The 18,540-nt window shown below is 22.0% G+C and overlaps 5 protein-coding genes across 9 annotated transcripts; 1 reads left to right on the forward strand and 4 right to left on the reverse strand.

Moving 5' to 3' along the window:
* Positions 1 to 820: 820 nt before the first annotated feature.
* Positions 821 to 3,024, reverse strand: LOC412504 (CUE domain-containing protein 1). Of its 2 annotated transcripts, none has more exons than XM_395960.7 (5): positions 2,711 to 3,024; positions 2,460 to 2,620; positions 1,537 to 1,909; positions 1,330 to 1,428; positions 821 to 1,240 (listed from the first exon to the last, which is right to left on the reverse strand). In XM_395960.7, the coding sequence occupies exons 2-5, from the start codon at positions 2,592 to 2,594 to the stop codon at positions 1,104 to 1,106; spliced, it is 744 nt and encodes a 247-aa protein (XP_395960.3). In that variant the 5' UTR covers positions 2,595 to 2,620; positions 2,711 to 3,024; the 3' UTR covers positions 821 to 1,103. The 2 variants fall into 2 exon arrangements, with proteins under 2 accessions (XP_395960.3, XP_016769083.2); XM_016913594.2 differs by having other exon boundaries at positions 2,460 to 2,639; positions 2,711 to 2,852.
* Positions 3,025 to 3,701: 677 nt separating this feature from the next.
* On the forward strand, positions 3,702 to 5,076 carry LOC726811 (protein-lysine N-methyltransferase EEF2KMT). Of its 4 annotated transcripts, none has more exons than XM_001122532.5 (5): positions 3,702 to 3,808; positions 3,881 to 4,030; positions 4,091 to 4,270; positions 4,366 to 4,867; positions 4,936 to 5,076. In XM_001122532.5, the coding sequence occupies exons 1-5, from the start codon at positions 3,728 to 3,730 to the stop codon at positions 5,040 to 5,042; spliced, it is 1,020 nt and encodes a 339-aa protein (XP_001122532.3). In that variant the 5' UTR covers positions 3,702 to 3,727; the 3' UTR covers positions 5,043 to 5,076. The 4 variants fall into 4 exon arrangements, with proteins under 4 accessions (XP_001122532.3, XP_026297923.1, XP_026297924.1 ...); XM_026442138.1 differs by having other exon boundaries at positions 3,881 to 3,952; XM_026442140.1 differs by having other exon boundaries at positions 3,790 to 3,808; positions 3,924 to 4,030.
* Positions 5,077 to 5,684: 608 nt separating this feature from the next.
* LOC726822 (geranylgeranyl transferase type-2 subunit beta) lies at positions 5,685 to 8,157 on the reverse strand. The gene is made up of 6 exons (XM_026442375.1): positions 7,998 to 8,157; positions 7,712 to 7,816; positions 7,113 to 7,469; positions 6,838 to 6,982; positions 6,503 to 6,678; positions 5,685 to 5,964 (listed from the first exon to the last, which is right to left on the reverse strand). Exons 1-6 carry the CDS (start codon positions 7,998 to 8,000, stop codon positions 5,746 to 5,748), a joined length of 1,005 nt encoding a protein of 334 aa, XP_026298160.1. The 5' UTR covers positions 8,001 to 8,157; the 3' UTR covers positions 5,685 to 5,745.
* Positions 8,158 to 8,354: 197 nt separating this feature from the next.
* LOC409353 (WD repeat-containing protein 43) lies at positions 8,355 to 13,070 on the reverse strand. The gene is made up of 7 exons (XM_006569710.3): positions 12,844 to 13,070; positions 11,901 to 12,395; positions 10,897 to 11,338; positions 10,406 to 10,712; positions 9,160 to 9,404; positions 8,811 to 9,010; positions 8,355 to 8,556 (listed from the first exon to the last, which is right to left on the reverse strand). The coding sequence occupies exons 1-6, from the start codon at positions 13,036 to 13,038 to the stop codon at positions 8,823 to 8,825; spliced, it is 1,872 nt and encodes a 623-aa protein (XP_006569773.2). The 5' UTR covers positions 13,039 to 13,070; the 3' UTR covers positions 8,355 to 8,556; positions 8,811 to 8,822.
* Positions 13,071 to 14,097: 1,027 nt separating this feature from the next.
* Hex70a (hexamerin 70a) lies at positions 14,098 to 18,205 on the reverse strand. Its single transcript, NM_001110764.1, is given in 6 exon segments — positions 14,098 to 14,995; positions 15,138 to 15,493; positions 15,740 to 16,056; positions 16,509 to 16,918; positions 17,363 to 17,699; positions 17,933 to 18,205. Coding segments are annotated over 6 exon segments (2,055 nt in total). The 5' UTR covers positions 18,161 to 18,205; the 3' UTR covers positions 14,098 to 14,588.
* Positions 18,206 to 18,540: the final 335 nt, after the last annotated feature.

Below are 18,540 nucleotides of genomic sequence, written 5' to 3' on the forward strand. Positions count from 1 at the left end.
AAACATAGTATGGAGTATCCAAACATAAATACGTAAAATGAATATGGAGATTTTATTATTTTTTTTTATACATTAAAATTCTAAATTTATTTTGCTTCTCCATATTATGTTTAATTATACTTATTTAATTATATTTATTATAAATATTTCTTATATTAATGATATATATAATTGCAATCTTTAATGTTTATGATTAAGTAAGTAATGGCTAGATGAACAGACTAGAATTTATTATGTTTACAACTTTTAAATAGATAGGAGTTTTTCAAAAATATATTTATAAATAAAAAAGCATTATTATTGCATGTAGCAATATAAAAAAAAACTGCTTTTATATTATGAAAAATTCATATAAAAATCAAATATTAAGAAATAAATTTGTCAATTTTAAATTTTAAGTATTTATTATAGCTGTGGATAATAATTTTTTTATTATTATTCACTTGATATTCATAAATCATTTATTCTATATTATTTTAACAATATTTTTATAAATTCAAAAATTATAAACATTTTGTTTTAAATAAATATAAATTACGAAAAACTATAAATTTTTTAAATTATTACCAATAAATTACAGATAATATAAATAATATGAATTATAAATAGAATATCATATCGTAAAGCTATAAAATGTCACATTAAAAAAATTCATATTTTTTAACAAAATTTAATAAATTCTTATTTCAACAATATGACTGTTGTAATTATTGTACTGTTAGTATTTAGAACGTGTACTTGTTCATATTACATTATTAAAATATGTAATATTCTGTAACTTTGCGTTTTTTTAGACATCTATAAAGCTATTATCTTTATATTTTTTGATCTTTCTGTGCTTTTGAATTGAAGTTACTTAAGTAATTTAGTAATTATTATATAAATTAACTGTACGAAATATAAATAATTGAGTTCTAATTTAAATATATAATCCACAATAATAAAACTATCATCATCTAAATCCTTTTTATAATTTTTCATTCAATTATTAATATTAATACGGATATGCTTTTTTGCTTCTGAACTGGATAAATTACTGTAAGTATCAATTGGAATTATTTGTAATTGTTTTTCCTGATAAATTAAGAAAACTGTTCTAATTTCTAAGATTGAAATCTAGATGATTCTTCTGAATCTAATAAGTCGTCACAGGAAGCTGTTGGAGGTAATAACTGTCTACCTCCGCGTTTTTTACTGCGTGTAAATACTTTAGTAAGTTGTGCAAACTTACGTCGAGACACTGAAACATAATAAAAATAATAAATATAAATAATAAAAAATAATTTAATAATAATATGATAATAATAAATTGTAGAAATTATTATATACTTTTGCCCATATTTTTTAGTCTTTCTTTAAAAAGATCTTCATCATCATGACCAATTTGACTGTCACATTTCTCAAGAGTCGTTCCTTGAATTTTTGTATCTATAATAATAAATAATATATAATAAAAAAAATATATATATATAGTTGCAATTTTATATTTTTCTTAATTTTCTTATATTATGAAAATCACTATTGCTTATTACAAACCATTTTCTAAAGTTGACAGAAAGTCTTCATTCCAACGTAATTCAGCCATAAATTCTTCATTTTGAAGAAACATAGCAATTCTTTCATCTTCTATCATTGAATTTTCTTGTAAATAAGAGGAATCTAAACTATCTTCAGAAACTTGAGGAAGTCGAAGAAATGTATCTGGCAATGGTCCTAATAAAGCAGGTTGCCATTTACGTATACTTTTTGAAGAAATTGTTGAATCTATTTTATATGACTTAGAAGTACTTGGTGATTTTTCATTTTGTTCTAATTCACTCCTAATTTTTTCATTTTCATTATCTGTACTCATAGTAAGTAATTGATCAATTGTTGTATCTACAGCTCCTTGATTAGATCTTAATACAGCCTAAAAGATTTAAATAAATTACAAAATTTTTTAATTTTTAATTAATTATTAATCTATATGCTTTTAAATGCTAAATAATATGATTATTTTATATAGATAGAAAAATTATTACAAATATTATTATATTAATAAAAATACTCAAATATTCAGTTTTCTTTTTTAATAGAAATTCTTTGTCATTAAAAAAAATAAATTTTTTTTAATATGTTTCATTTTTAAGTAATAATATTCAATCTTATTTATTTATCAATTTAATTTTGTTTTAAATATATAAAAGAAAATTTACAAATAAAAATTAATATTTGATTTTAAATATTATTATTAACTAATATATATTCCATAATATATTGTTTTAAAAATTTATATTAAATACTCTTAAAAGTGAATATAAAATATTGATATTTTTTTTATAAAAATTTTTAAAAAGTTCAATATATTATTCAATATTACTTTAATAAAGAGTTGAATATTATACATCATAATGTATTTAGAATGAAAATTTTTTTATGATATATAATATAGCTTAATATTTTTATTATAAATAACTTACCTCAATCACATCATCATCCATTTGTGGAAACATGTTTTTAAAATCAGCCATTGCCTGATAAAATTCTAAAGTAGTTTGTTGTTGTTGTTGTTGTTGTTGTTGTTGTTGTTGTTGCTGTTCCATAGCAGAGGCCATTATGTGGTTATTATAAAGTTATTAATCTAAATTAAATAATTGATTCTAATTATAAAACTTTTATTTTATTATAAATTTCAGTAATATGATATTTATTTATTAATAATTAATCTCACCTCAACAATTCAAAAGATTCAAAATATTTCAAAAACATGAATATGTAGATAAATTATCATCCATAATGAATAATATCAGTTTCTTATTATTATGTTGTCATGTTTTTTATTTAAAAGAATCAATTACATTTTATAATAATTTTTTACTTAATTAAATATATCTTTATATAATATAATTAATTATGTTATGTAAAATGTCTACCCACATAATTAAAAACTAAGAAATAATGTCATTAGTTGCAAAGAAAATAAGCAACTGTCAAAATTTATTGAGATTTATATAAGCTTGAGACGATTCTTTCTTAAAAAATATGAATATGAAGTTATTCAGAAAGTGCGAAACTTCTTACAATGGTATCTCAATTTATCTAGTGATTTAAGCCCTTGTTTTTTATTGGTTTATTTTGGACAATTTATTTATTTTAGTTTATTTTTTTATTTAATTTGAATATAAATCATATTAAATATTATTTATTTTTAAAATAATATATATATATATATATTATATATTATACACATATATACATATATACTTCCATGATAAGAATTAATAATTTTAAAAATGAAAAAAATAAATATTACTACATATACAAAAAAAAAGAAATGGTAACTTTATTATTGTTATTTTTAAGTCAATATAATTGAATTCAGACAAATATTTCAATGATAAGAAATTATTATATTTAAATGTCAAAATACATATAAACATTTATAGATTAATACCAAAAGTAAATATAGAATGTGAAGTATAATATTTTTATTGTAAAATAAAAAATCTAAAAAATAATGTTAATTATTTCTATTTTTGTATATATAACATTAATTAAATACAAATTTTTATGAACTAAACAAATTATTTTATACATTTATTGATAAAAATAAATATTTAAAAGATTTATCATAAAAATTTAATATAAAATTAAAAAGTATTATTAATTATATTAATTATATTATAAAATTATTATATTATATATTATATATTATAAAATATATTTATAAATATAATAATACAATAAAATGAATTGCAATATGTTTGATATGAATAATTTAATTAAATATTTTCTCTCTTGCACATCGATAAATACAATGGAGATACTTGTATGTATATGAATTTTATATTTTTTAAATAATTTCTTAAGTAATTAAATAATTTTAAAATATTACATATAGCTTCAGTCTTCTCAAGAAAGTATCGATTATTTGCTTAATTTAGAAAAACAAGAGGAAATTTTAAAAAATACAGTAAATAGTGATTTAATTAAAAAATATCCAATAAAACAATCTTATCAAAGAGCATTCTTAAAATGGCTTATGAATAAGGTAATTAAATTAATATTTATAAAAAAAAAATTAAAATCAAAATATATTTTTTTAATATAGATTGAAGAGAAAGATGGTGAAATTTGTGATATTATGTATATTACATATTGTAATTTAATATCTTCTACAATCAAAGAATCTATTCATTATCGACATTTTTTAATAGAAAATGATTGTGTTAGTATAAAAGAAAGCACAAATATTATATCAGAAGGTACAACAGGATTATGTAGTTGGCAGGTAGTAATTATGTATATTTATTATAAAATATTGATATTTATATTGTATGGATGATTTTTATATTTCTAAATTGTAATATCATTTATGATTTATAGGGAGCTATAGAATTAAGTAAATGGTGCATGAAAAATAAGAACAAATTCTATGGAAAAGTTGTTTTAGAACTAGGTTGTGGAGTTGGATTAACAGGATTGTGTATTATTAAAAAATGTTTTCCCAAACAATATATATTTACAGATTGTCACAAAATTGTTCTTAAAATGGTTTCTGAAAATATTAAATTTAATTTATTAAATAATGAAAACAAAATACAACCAGAATTAAAATATGATGATAGATTAAAATTACAATTAAAATATAATTATACAGATGTTAAAGTAATGGAATTAAAATGGGAAGATATTAATAAATATGTGAATGAACAATGGACTGTACCTGATATTATAATTGGAGCTGATATTTTATATGATGCCAAATCATTTTATGAATTAATATTAGGATTAAAAAAATTATTGTCTTTTGTTATGGATGGATATGCTATTATTGCAGCAACAATTCGCAATGAAAATACTGTTTCACAATTTCTTTATCAATTAGGTATATCTCTTAATTCATAAAATTAATATTTTTCAATAAATCATATTAAAAACTAATTTTTTTTTCAGAAAATCACAATCTTTCTTTTGAAGAATATAATGTATCGCAGCAAACAGTGCATGTACAATTAACAAATTTACCTATTAAAATATTAAAAATTTTTTGGAAAAGATGATGATAAATTTTGATTAATATTATTATTTTTATTGATATTCTTTAACTATAAGATAATTATAAGTCTAAAGAAATTATAGCTCCATTTTAAAAATTATTATATATTTTAAAATAATTATATATTAATTTTATTAAAATTTTAAAAAAATTTTAAAATAAATATTTAAAAAGAAAAAATTAGTAGAAAAAATATTTTTATAATAATTTTAATTTTGGCAAAGTATATTTGTTTTTAATAAACTTTTTTTTGAAATAAATTTTTATTTTTATCTTTTATTTATTTTTCATTCAAATTAAAAGTAATAATAATAAATTATTGCAATTTAAAATTTTCAAAAATTTCATAATAAATACTAATTAATTATATAATATAATATGATGTAACATACTATATTTAAGTTTTATTACAAGTGTAATATATTATATTCAAATTGAGATAAAGGTAATGATAAAATTTTTATTAATTTAACAATATGTTTTACTCATATTAAATAATATGTATTAATAAATTATTTTTTTATTTAAAGTATTACATAATATTATTTATTATTTTATAATATATCAATAAATTTAAATAAAAAATATTGAATTCTTTAAATAAAATAATAAATGAAACTAATTGATATAAAATATTAATATTATACTTTTTGTTATAGTATTTTATAAATATTTAAATGTAATAAAAAATTTTCTATAATTAAACGTCAATTACTTTGGTCAAGTCTTGAAGGATTTAAATGTAACCTTTGAATTACATATTCAGGCATGCAATATGTTGGGTTAATTTTTTTTAAAGGATAATCAGTATTTAAAAGGGAAAGCGCAGTTAAGCCAAAAAGAGTATGAAAAGGATCAGCAATATCGCCTGGACGATCACTAAATCCTCCTGATTCTGTATCTTGACATGCTAATACAAACTTTACCTGTAAATTAATATTAAATCAAAAATATAAAATATAAAAATATAATAAAAATATAATGAAATATATTACTAATAACTTATTTTATACTGTTAATTTTTAATGATATGATATATAATGATTTCTAATGATGTATAACATAATATGAAGCTTTTTCGACTTAATTTTTATTTTTATATATTAACTGAAAAATTTTTTAATTATTAGGGGAAAAAAAAAAGTTTCAACATAAGAAATTTTATATAATTCCAATTTGTATCATGTTCTCTAATATTATAAATAGAATAATTATTCATTTTCACAACTGTAAAAACTATATATAATTTCTAATGATAAATGATAAGACATATTATTATTTTCTTTACATTTTCAAATCAACGAACATGTTATCTAATAAGAAAAAAATATTACTAATTATTAAAATTTTGTTTCTTTTTAATTTAACTCTAAAAATAACCAATGAAAAAAATAATCAAATGATATTCTTTCAATAATTTGCTAATCTATTTTTTAAAATAATATATATAAGAAAAATATATACCAATTGTTCTTTATCAACCCAATGAAGACGTCCTAAAATTGTAAGTGCAGAAAGAACCCACCAAGAATAGCAAACATCAGGCAATTTTTCTGGCCTACCATTTAAACCTCCAGATGGAAGTTGTCTTTCACAAAGCCACCAACTTAATTGATCTGCATCTATTAAATGAAGATTATCTGGAAATATTTAATATCTTTATGTTTATTTTATATTTTTTTATGTTTTATCTTTATATCTTTATTGACTCTTCAATAAAAATTCAATGAATTGCATTTTATTGTATTAAATATTTAGAAAATATATATATATAAAATCAAAATAAAAAAAAAAATTACCAGTTATTGATAAAAGTCCTATAGAGCAGTAAATCATACCAGCATGACTTTCAGCTCCAGGTTTTGATCCAAAACCACCATCAAAATTCATACATTTCATTACAAATTCAATTGCCTTGTTAATATCTATGGCATCCAATCGATTCTAAAATAATATTTTTAAAATCTATTTTAAAATAATTAACAAAAAATTTCATTTAATATAAATAATTTTTTTTATATATATGTATTTTTTATATATATGCATATATAAATATTTAAAAAATTTTACTTGCCAAAAGAGATAATGTTGCCACAGCACAAAAAGAAAATCTCATATCAATTTCACCCCAAATGTCACCAGTAAAACTTCCATCTGGTTGTTGTCTTTCTTTTACATATTTTATAACTTTTTCTATATCAATAGTGTCCAATGCATCATATATACATAATATTTGAACTGCACTTAAAGTATAAAGAATATGCGGGTCATGTTGTAAACTAGCAGCTATACCACCACTTTCTGTTTGACACTGAGCAATAAATTCCAATACTTCATTTCGATTTGTTTGTTCTAATTTACCCATAAGATCCAATGCTGTTAAACCCCAATACATTCCAGACATTCTCATATGCTCTGTCATACAATACATCTAAAATTTAATAATATCTCTATTAATTATAATAAGTTCAATTTTAACATATATGTGCAATTAATCTTTATATCATATACAAAATATATAAAATAAATAAATTATTGTATAATAAAATTTTGTTCATATAAATTCTATTTAACAATCGATAATAACAATATTTAAAATAAAAACTGTTATTACCATTGAATATTTATTTTTAAAGTTTTAAAAAAAACTTTTAAAATAAATATAATACTTACATATTCATCCTTATCAGTGCCATAAGAAAGTAAAAAATTTGCATGCTTTTCCAATAATAATTCAGGAACTGAAGTTGGAAGTTCAATATCATGTTTTAACACTGGCTAAAATACAAATTAAAAATTATATAAATTATATTTTATCCAAATTCATTGAAAAATATACAAATAATGTATAAATAAATTTATAATATAATAATGTAATAATACCTAAAAAGAATAATTAACTTTTAAATCTTTTAACCTTAATAAATATTAATTTGTATTAAACTATTTTTCTACTCACCATATTAAAAAGCGATTAAAAAATTTGAATAAATTATTATATCTTATCAACTTTCATTCATTTAAATAAATTTTTAAAAACTCTTTGAACTCATTATTTTTTTGATAAAAAATATTCTATGTTATCCATCATTTGTTCACCTAACCTCAAAATTAAAAAACTATATTAGATTTATGTCCTTCGTCATGAAGACAGAAAGGCGCGAATTTTTAAAAAAATAATAAAGGAAAAGAAGGAAAATAGATAATCATTATAAAATTTTGTGTAATAATAATATTAAATTTGTATCATTAAAAAAAAAAAAAAAAAAAAAAAAGAAAAGAAAAAAGAAAAGAAAAAAAAAAGAAAAAAAGTTTATTCCTATGTAAATACTTATTATTTATTTTTAACTTAAATCAGAAGCATAAAATAACTTCTCATTTTGAATAGAGATGATTGGAATACAGATATATTTAATTTTTTATATTTAATAGTTTTTGTAAAAAAACAGTATTTATTTAACATTTTAATTATTTTTTTTTTTTTTTCAAATTCTTTATATTCAGGAACTCCATGTTCACTAAAACAGACAAAATATTATATTTTAATAATGTTATTATATAATCAATTTATAATAATTATAATAAAATTAATTTATTTTTCGAATAGTATTAATATAATATAATATAAAATAATTTAATGAAATTGTCAAATTTATTCATTTAAATTTGTTTAAACATAATTTAAATTTCTTATACATTTAAATAATATTATTTAACCATAATTTGAAATTCTAATATATTCTTTTTTATAATTTTCTTTTTTCAATTTTACCTAAATTAATATTCAGCTGGATATAAATTCATCATCTTCATGATCAGAATTCATACTCTTGACATCCTCATTTTGCTGTTCTTGATCATCTTGATCATCTTGAAGTGCTTCATCCTCTTGATTTGACATTTGTTCCCAATCTTCATCGGATTCACTTTCTAAATCCTCATCTTCAATTCCACCATCTTCGTCTGATGAATCTAACGAAATAAGTTTTAAATAAATATTATAAGATAAAAATAATTCTTTAATTTATAAACTGCATTATTTTAAAAAATTAAAATAATAAATCTGATATAAATCTAAAAAAAAATAATCAATTATAATAAAATAAAATTTTATTATGAACCTGAATCTTGATAAACGAGACAATTTTCGGTAACGTCTTTATCGTGTTCTTCCATTGTTTGGGAAATTTGACCAGTGACAAGAGAAACTCGACCTTTAAGTTTTGAGAGTTCTGTCAAAAGAGCTAGTTTAGCATCTATTGAACTTAAAATTGGTCCGAATAATTCCACAAGATCTGCTTGTGATAATAAATGTCCTGCATGTGTCGTTAGCAATGCTTCCAACCATCGCACAGCAATTTTACTCCTATAATATAATGATTAAGAAGTAGAAAAAGATATAATTGATAAGATAGCCATTAAGGATGAATATAGTAAGACGGGAATTGACAATTTATTACAATAAATCGAATTCAATTTATTACTTATTTCATATGCTGCAACATTTTTTAATCAATAAGAAATTTCTTTGATCAATAAACGCGAGTTACTAAAGATTCATACCTTAAATATGTTCTACTTCCGAATCCGAGCCGCGTATTTAGAGTATTAATAATTATTATAATAATATAATTTTGTTTCACTTTACAGTCTTGATTCGACGAAAAATATATTTGACCAAGTTCCAATTTTATACTAATGCTCGTAGTCAACGCGAATTCTTCAGTTAATATAGTTTTTACAATTTTATGGAGAAAAGTATAAAAAATAATTTATGAATTCACTGTAAGATGTGAAGAAAATATCGATTGCATTTATTTATATAGATTTTTATTTTTAAAATAATTTTTAAAAATCATATTAACATTTACTTTCTTGAAAAAAATTAAAAGCTGATTTTATTATTTACAGAATATTATTAAAAAATATAAGATTTCTTTTCAAAATAAATATAACAATAATATTATTTTTGATCATAATTGACTTTTATTGTGCAAATGAATATCACAATTTTCTGTCCGTGGATTAAAAAAAAAAATGTTCTGTTAATTCACGATTGTTTTGATATAAATCGAAAAAATTTTATTATATAACTTTGATTTATTAAACAAAATTGGATAAAAATCTTGAAATAAGAAAGTGATTACATTTTTTTAAAAATTCAAAGATATATTTTGAAATATTTGTATATAATTCCACAATTTCGTTAAAATGAATAAAATGATAAAATATAATATTATGTTAATTTCATAAGAAATACGTTTTCTTTCGTAAATGATTTTTTAAATGTGCGTTTGCAATTAAGGGATTAAATATAATAAAAAAAAAAAAAATAATAATTAAATTAATTAATTTGAAAAATCTTACGTGTAAGTTTTACCCTGGAGAAGGATAGTGAGTTCTTTAAGAAGTGGTCCAATTGCTTGTATTGGTAGTTTAGCAATAGTATTCTTAATAATGGACTCATTCTTTGTGAGTAAGATATTACTCAAAATAGTTTTATCTTTACTGTTCAAGCCTTGTATTAGAAGTTGTGTCCTGTTGTTACCTGTACTAATAGTTTTGCCTATAGAACTGCTTTCAGCACTTAAGCTTAAGTTTTCCAATCTGTCTTTCAATAACAATTGAGATCCTGAACTGTTTTTACTCTTCTTTTGCGTAGTTTCTATTATTCCTAAAAAAAAAAACAAAACAAAAAAAAAAACCAAGTTAGAAAAAAACATATAGAAAGAAAATATTACATTTTTAATCTATATTTGATTTATAAATTGCAAATTTAAATAAATATAAGATATTTTAAAAGATAAAAATAAATTTTGTTATATATTAATAACAATTAAATATTTAAAAAAAAATACCTGGTGGAAGGTATTCAACATTGTCTTCAATTATAGTTGATTTTACTTTAGAAATTTCTTCTTTCCTCTCTTTATTTCTTTTGTATTCTGAACGCACTAAATACTGTACTTTATCAGAAAAATCTGGTATCACTTTTTCAAATGTAGGATTAAGATATGTTCCATATGCTAATAATAATTTCTGATCATCTGTTAACATTGCATTTAAAATAGAAATTTGTTGTACTTCATCTTTTTGACTTATATCAGAAGCAACAGCAATATTTAAACTGGGTTTTAAAGGTTTTGATCGACCATTTGGTTGATATTGAAATAACTGTACTTGTCCAGATCTTGTTACAACTACAACCATCACTTGAGAATTTGCTGAGACATTTGCAGAAACACTTATTGGATCATCTTGTAAGGCTAAACTTGCTACAGAAGTTCTTTCATTTCTTTGCTGAAAATATTTTCTTAATTAATGAAATATAATTACATATTTGATTTATTAATTTATTAATATATTAATATTGAAAAATGCATAGTATTCTACAAAATATATAAATTTATAATAAAAAATATTGAAAATAAAATTTAAAAAAAAACTATAAATAACATTTTAAAAAAATGTTATTTATAATTTCAAATTCATAATTTCAATTTATTTTTTCATGAAAAATCATTTTAGTCATTAACAATGATCATTTTAAAAATATTTTAAAACAAATAATGTTATATTATCAACATTCTAAAAATTCTTAAAACTCAAAAAAAACATTATTTTATTATATAATTATTTATTTAATTATTAAAAAATTACTTATAGAAAAATGATACTTTTTTTGTTTTTATGAATATTTCATTCATTATTATTTTTTGCAATTATCTTATAAGATACTTCAAAACACAGAATAAAACAATAATCACATGGGATCAAACTTAATATTATATGAATTATTATTTTAATTTAAATAAATTGTTAATAAAAAACTTTAAGATAAAAAGAAAAAAAAATATCTTACTTCATCTAATGCCCAAACACTGAGATAACCATCACCATAAGCACCACTAATAACATAATTATTTCCAGATGTCATTTTTATAGTATGAAGACATGTCACTTGATTAGCATGACCTGTGAATGTTCTTATTAACTGCTTAGTATTTAAATCCCACCATTTGACAACTCTTTCTCCTGATAATAAATTATTTCCATCTGTTGATACTGCTAATGATGTAGTTTTTCCTTTTCCTGATTTCCATTTACATTTTACACCATTTTCTTGAAGATTCCATTGAATAATATGATGATCATCTGATGCAGTGATAAACCCAACATTTTCAGACCATGTTGCTGCAGTAACTGAACCAGAATGGCCATCTAATTGTGCAGTGACCGAGGAAGTTGTTGTATCATAAAGTGTAATTTTTCCATTTGTTGAACCCATAGCAATAATACCCTTTTGAATGGATTCTTCTGAAATTGATTTTCTTCTTCGTTTCTTCCATGGCGAAGGCTAAAAATTATTAAAATATTCAAATCTCTATATTTATATAATATTTATTAATTAAATTTAACAAATAGAGTAGCGAATAAAAATTATAACCTCAAATACGATTTTATTAAAATAAACATAATTTTATAGTAAATGTGATTAAAAAAAACGAATTCATGAAATAAAATATACTTATATTTTAAAAATAATTTTAAAAATCTAATTATAGTATCTCTTATAATATAAAATTTATACAAAATTGTAAAAAGCATGGAAAACATAACCTATAAAGCAATAATAAAGTATGATTAATTAAAGAATATAAACATTCATGTTGAGCAATGAGATTTAAAAGATAGTTCATATTTAAAAAAATTTATATTTTATCATAATATACAAAATGAATATGTAATAAAATAAAAAAATTTAACATTAATAAAAATATGAAATAAAGAAGCACATGGTTTACCGATGTATTTGTGGTACGAGAACTGATGTAAAGCCATTCCAAAATACAACATGGAGAAGAAAGATGAAAATTGGAAACATATTCTTGCTTTAAACGACCAGTATTAGTATCCCAAATTTTTAATTTTCCATCATTTCCACAATGTGCAAAATATTCACCATCAGAAGAAAAAGCGTAATTAGCGGTAGTCGCCATTTTTGAACTATTGGTATTCCAAATTGAAGTGAGCTATAGAAATTTTCCTCTTCTTAAACAATTTCAATCTATATTAAAAAATCTAATATTTAAAAATCTTTTCATTTCATATTTTTCAATTGCTTTTTACATTGTTTTATATTATAATATAAAAAAAAATATGAAAGATTATATCGTAAAGAAAAATATTTGACTCGAATTTTTAAAAAAATATAGGCATTTTTATTTAAATAAAATTAAATATTAAAGTTATGATTATTAAATATTAAATATTATCATTATAATTATGTTGAATGTTATATTTTATTCAATAAAACATTTATAAAAAGTTAATTTTATTAATATTTAATTAATATTTTTAAACATTATTTAACATTAATTAATATTTAATATAAAATTTTGAATGAAATATAGATAATAATAGATCAAAAATATTATAAAATTTTACGTTTAATATTAAAATAATTTTAAAACATCGATTATGAAAGCATAGAAAGATCTATTTTACATATATTTAAAAATAACATGTATCTATATATAAATAACAGAGAATATCAATCCGTATATATAATATATATAATATATGTATATTATTTAATATAATAGTCAGAATAACTACGTATTTCTATTACAATTTTATTTTAAAAAACAATAAAATTAATGTGACATTGAAATTGTTGAAATAAATGCATAAATTTTCCAGAACAAATATAAATAAAAGGAACGAAAAAAAGACACAGAGATAAAGTAAAAATATTGAAATTAACATTATCTTCAGAATATGAAAATTAAATACAAAAAAATAAAAAAGGATATAGTAAAAATTAACCATTTATATTACTACTCTTGAATATGAAAAATATCTCTTTAAAGAATCCTCTTTCTAAAAGTACTCAAGAGAGGCGCTAATCCTCAATTCTTAACTTATTTCTTTTCTTCTTTTATTATTTATTCTCATCTATATTTTGTTTCATCCACGGCACTCTAGAGATGGCGCTTCCAGCTCTTCAATTTTTAATTTTACTTCCATTTTTTTTTCCATTGTTAACTCTTCTTGTATTTGCTTTTGACGCATGTTCACAAACAAGGTACGTTAATTAAGCACACATTCAATGTTTTTCAAAATCAAATATATCTTCTATCTGAAATTTTTCTGACAAATTATGAATTTAAATCAAATATTTGAATAAATTCTATTATTACGGAGAATAGTATCAATTACTTATTTTAACATTCTAAATTAATATTTAATATATATTAATTTAACATTTTTTACACATTATACATTACTTTATAATAACTATTCATTTATTTATTTATTTAATTCTACTTATTAAAAATCTACTTATTTATTTATTAATTATTTCTTTATTTATTATATATATTGTAATTTTAAAATTACAATATATTACAATTTTAAAAATATATGCATCCACATGTAAAAAGATGGACAAAATAAAACATATTGGGGGGATAAAAGAAAACATTTATTACAAAATTATAATATTATAAAAATAAACGTGAAAGATACAAATGAAAAGAGAAAATAATTAATAAGTGATATTCATATCAAATTCATCCTTGTGATAAATAAGAATATCTTTGAACAACATATTAGGTCCTTCATAATTGAAATCATAGAGAGGTTTATCTAACGGAAAACCAAACGGTCTTTTGTCAAATTTGTAACCACCCCATATTCTCGAATTGTACTGATTATATTCCGAAGAGACTGGACTAACATATAAGAACAACTGGAATGGCATTCCTTCCTTTTTACCCCTAGGTAATAACAATCTTCCTGGGAATCCAAAAATTCTTTCATTGTAAGTAAATGGTTTGTCACTGTTGAGAGACGTTTCGATCTTTTCATAGAATATCTCGCTCGGTTCTAGATCATTCATCGTGAAGAAACAATCTAAACTGTTACGTGTAATTTTGTTCAAACCGGAATTCACTGTTGAAAATAATATAACAAATAATTATTATTATTATTATTACTATTAAAGAGAATGCAAAAATAATCATTTTAATTCCTTTTTTTATTATTGAATAAGTAAATAAAATTGATAGAGAGAAGTAAAAATGAATAAACTTACAATCTAGCATCCAATTGTCAATTTCGTAAAAGTATTTCAGATCTTCTGGAATTTCGATCAGTTTGTGATGCGAATCGTATTTCGGTCCGATAAAAATTCTAATGGCTGCTTTCATTGGTTTATCAGCGTTGATAGTAATATGGAAGTTAAACGGTTTGTGATTTAAACGATACTGTCTAATTTTAATTAAAAACGGTTTATCATCGTTTCTTTGCTCTTCAAGTAACAATCCATTGTTGATCGTTGTATCAAATTGTTCAAAATACGTAATCAGTTTATCCACGGTAAAAGATTCGATCTTCAAATTCGGATAAATAATTTCATCTTTATTGTACGGTTTCTGATGCATTTTGTAGCTGGAAACAAATACAACATTAAATCGATATTAAACATTATATTCTTTCGTTACAAAATAAAACGATTTTCTTTTTAAAATAATCTTATTTTTTTTCTTCGTTAAAAATTCTGAAAAATGATATAGAAAAATTTAGATTTAATAATTTACTACTACAACTACTATTAAATTTATTTAAAATTACAATATATATTGTAAAATTAAAATTATGATTAAAAATAAATTAAAAGAAATTAAAATTAATTACCTGTGATAATAATCAATTATTCTTTTATAGATTCGATAGAATGCGGGATCTTTCATAGATGTGGAGAAAATTTCCAAGGCGCTTGGAACAATTTGATACTTGCTTGCTGCTTCTAAATTGTAACCAAGGATTTTCCTCGCGAGGGTATCGATGCTGCCATAGAATTCAGTGTTGTACGAATCTGCATTACCTTCGATTATATTTCCAAGAATGTTCAAACCTTTCTCGCTGTAAATATTGTGCCATTTTCCATCGTTGTTCAGAATATAACCAGAATCGATTGCTGCCGATATTCTCGATTCCTTGTTCATAATTTCCTTAAATGAAATCAAAATTACTTTAACCGGATTGATCGAATGATTTCTAGAGTATATATTAACATATTCTTCGTAAACTGTCTTAAAAATATATTCATTAAATTTTCGAGGTAATTTCAAGCAATTTTTTTTCTTTGTGAAAATTTTCATTATGATTTGGCCTAATCGAATATAGTTACTATAATTTTCGATAAGAACATACTTTCTTCGATATATGTTGTTTGAATTTGTTCGCGCTCGGCACATAGTCAACGCTATTCGATTAAGTTACACGCTCTGTGATTGGTCAATTTTTTTATCAATAAGAAAGAAAAGGAAAATATTTCTTGAAATTATCTCAAAAATGGTTAGTTAATGGATATTCCCAAAATTTTTTGGATAAATCCTTTAATGATTTAAATATAATGATAGAATAATTCTTGTCAAAAAAACACTCGAATTTTTTCGATTACCCTGATGTATTTGTATTTGTAGATGGGAAAGTTGCTCCAGATCGGCCTTTGGGGGAATGGTAGTCCATTGGAATAAGTCATGGTAGGATAATAACCAGGATAGAATGGTTTCTGCCAGTCGAACTCCTCGAGATAAGGTAAATCATTGGAAAGCCTTTCCAAGTAATATCTGTTCAACAATAGTTTATGGCTATATAAATATTCTTCGCCACGATAATCCGGCAAATCGTATTCCTTCGATGGTAACCAGAACGGGAATGCTTGACGCAAGAAGAAATAGTAAGTGTTTAATCCGATATCTTCGATAAAGTAATTTAGTTTATTCTCCAAGTTGTAATCGTGATTCAGATACCAGCCCGAATAATTTGCCGGAATTATGTACTCTTTGTATTTTCCACTTGTTTTGGTGTCTGAAATCAAATAATTATAATAGTATATTGAATATTTGTTATTTGACATAACCAAAAATATATTCGGAATTCGTAATTTTTATTTTGCATTATTGAAAATGTTTTTTATAAAATTTATATTTCATTGAGATATTATTTTAATCATTTATAAAATAATTCTTCTAATCTTTATTTTAAAATTTTAATCTTTATTTTAAAAAAAATTACAATATTTTATTATTTCAATTTTTCTATAAAATAAAATAAAATAATTGTCAAAGATTACTAATATATAAAACTTTTCCTTTGCAAAATTAAAATTCCAAAAAAGAAAAAAATTGTATAAGCATTGTTTTTCCATTAATCATAGAAGAAACAAACGAGTTAATTAATCGAAGAGAATTATCATTCATCTTGTGCAATTGAAGAAAATTTCGAAAAATATTAAAAAAGGTTATGTATTACCTAATTTCCCAAAAATCAGAGCGTGATTGGCTTTCTGCAATACTTCTGAATTGAAGAAGAAATAGGGACACATCTCGTAGAGCGGTGGCAATTGAATGAATTTGGTATCCGGCCTTGTAATCACGGCTGTGTACAAACTGTATATGTATTGCGCCTCGTTTATGTTGTTCTTCGCCCAGAGAGCTGTCTTGAAGAAAATATCGAAATCTTTCGCATGGTAAAACAATTTGAACAAGGCTGACATTTCCCTAAGGAGTTGCGGATAATAGAGAGAAAATAATTCTCCACGTGGAAGCATCCCATGTTTGTATATCGAGAGGAATTCCTTCACCGCTGCCTGAAAATTCACGAGTATAATTTTTAAAACATTCTTTATACATTTTGTTAATAATTTTCCTTTATATTTTCCCAAATGTATTTTTACTAATGAAACTTAACAAAATTCAGAATTTAAAAAATTTAAAAGCTCATTATTTTCTTATTATTTAATTGTAGAATGATTTTTAAAAATGTTATAAACATTTAGGAATAACATTTGAAGAGATCTGTTTAATTTTTATGATTACTCACCGCATTGGTGTAGGAATCGATGTTGGCTTCTATGTTCCATGCTTGACCCTCGTTATACCATGTAATGTTCGCCAAAGCTGGTTGAGCGACGCGATAAAGCAGATTGTACACCTTCTTCTGTTTCAACAGGAAGTCCTTGTCCGCTGTTTTCGTGTCGTAATATTCTGCACCGACCAAACTGAAGGCCAATAAGCCAACCAGCCATACTTGATGTGACGGTATAAACATATTTTCGAGAAGATGAAAACCGGCAGAATCTGAGAGTGGAGATGCTTGAGGCTACTCTTATACCCTCATACTCTCATCCCCTCCCCCTCGAGTCTTCCTCCCTCGTTGTTCCATTTGCCTTTTCGATTTACCAAATCAAATGACCAAAGTAAATTTCCATTTGATCGATAAAATCCGTAATCCTTTCCTTTGATTTTTTTGGATGTTGGATGGATATATAAATAATGCAATACGTGGAGCTATTAGTTTAAACTTTTGACATCGTCAATCCTTCACGTAGTTAAAGCGTGAACGTTTAGCTTGTAAAAAAAATTATATTTTCGTTCATTACGGTAGAGATTATAATTTTTAAAGATGATTACGTTCATAAAAATATCTTG

The sequence above is a fragment of the Apis mellifera genome, linkage group LG8, assembly GCF_003254395.2.
Source record: "Apis mellifera strain DH4 linkage group LG8, Amel_HAv3.1, whole genome shotgun sequence".
NCBI classification, from domain to species: domain Eukaryota; kingdom Metazoa; phylum Arthropoda; class Insecta; order Hymenoptera; family Apidae; genus Apis; species Apis mellifera.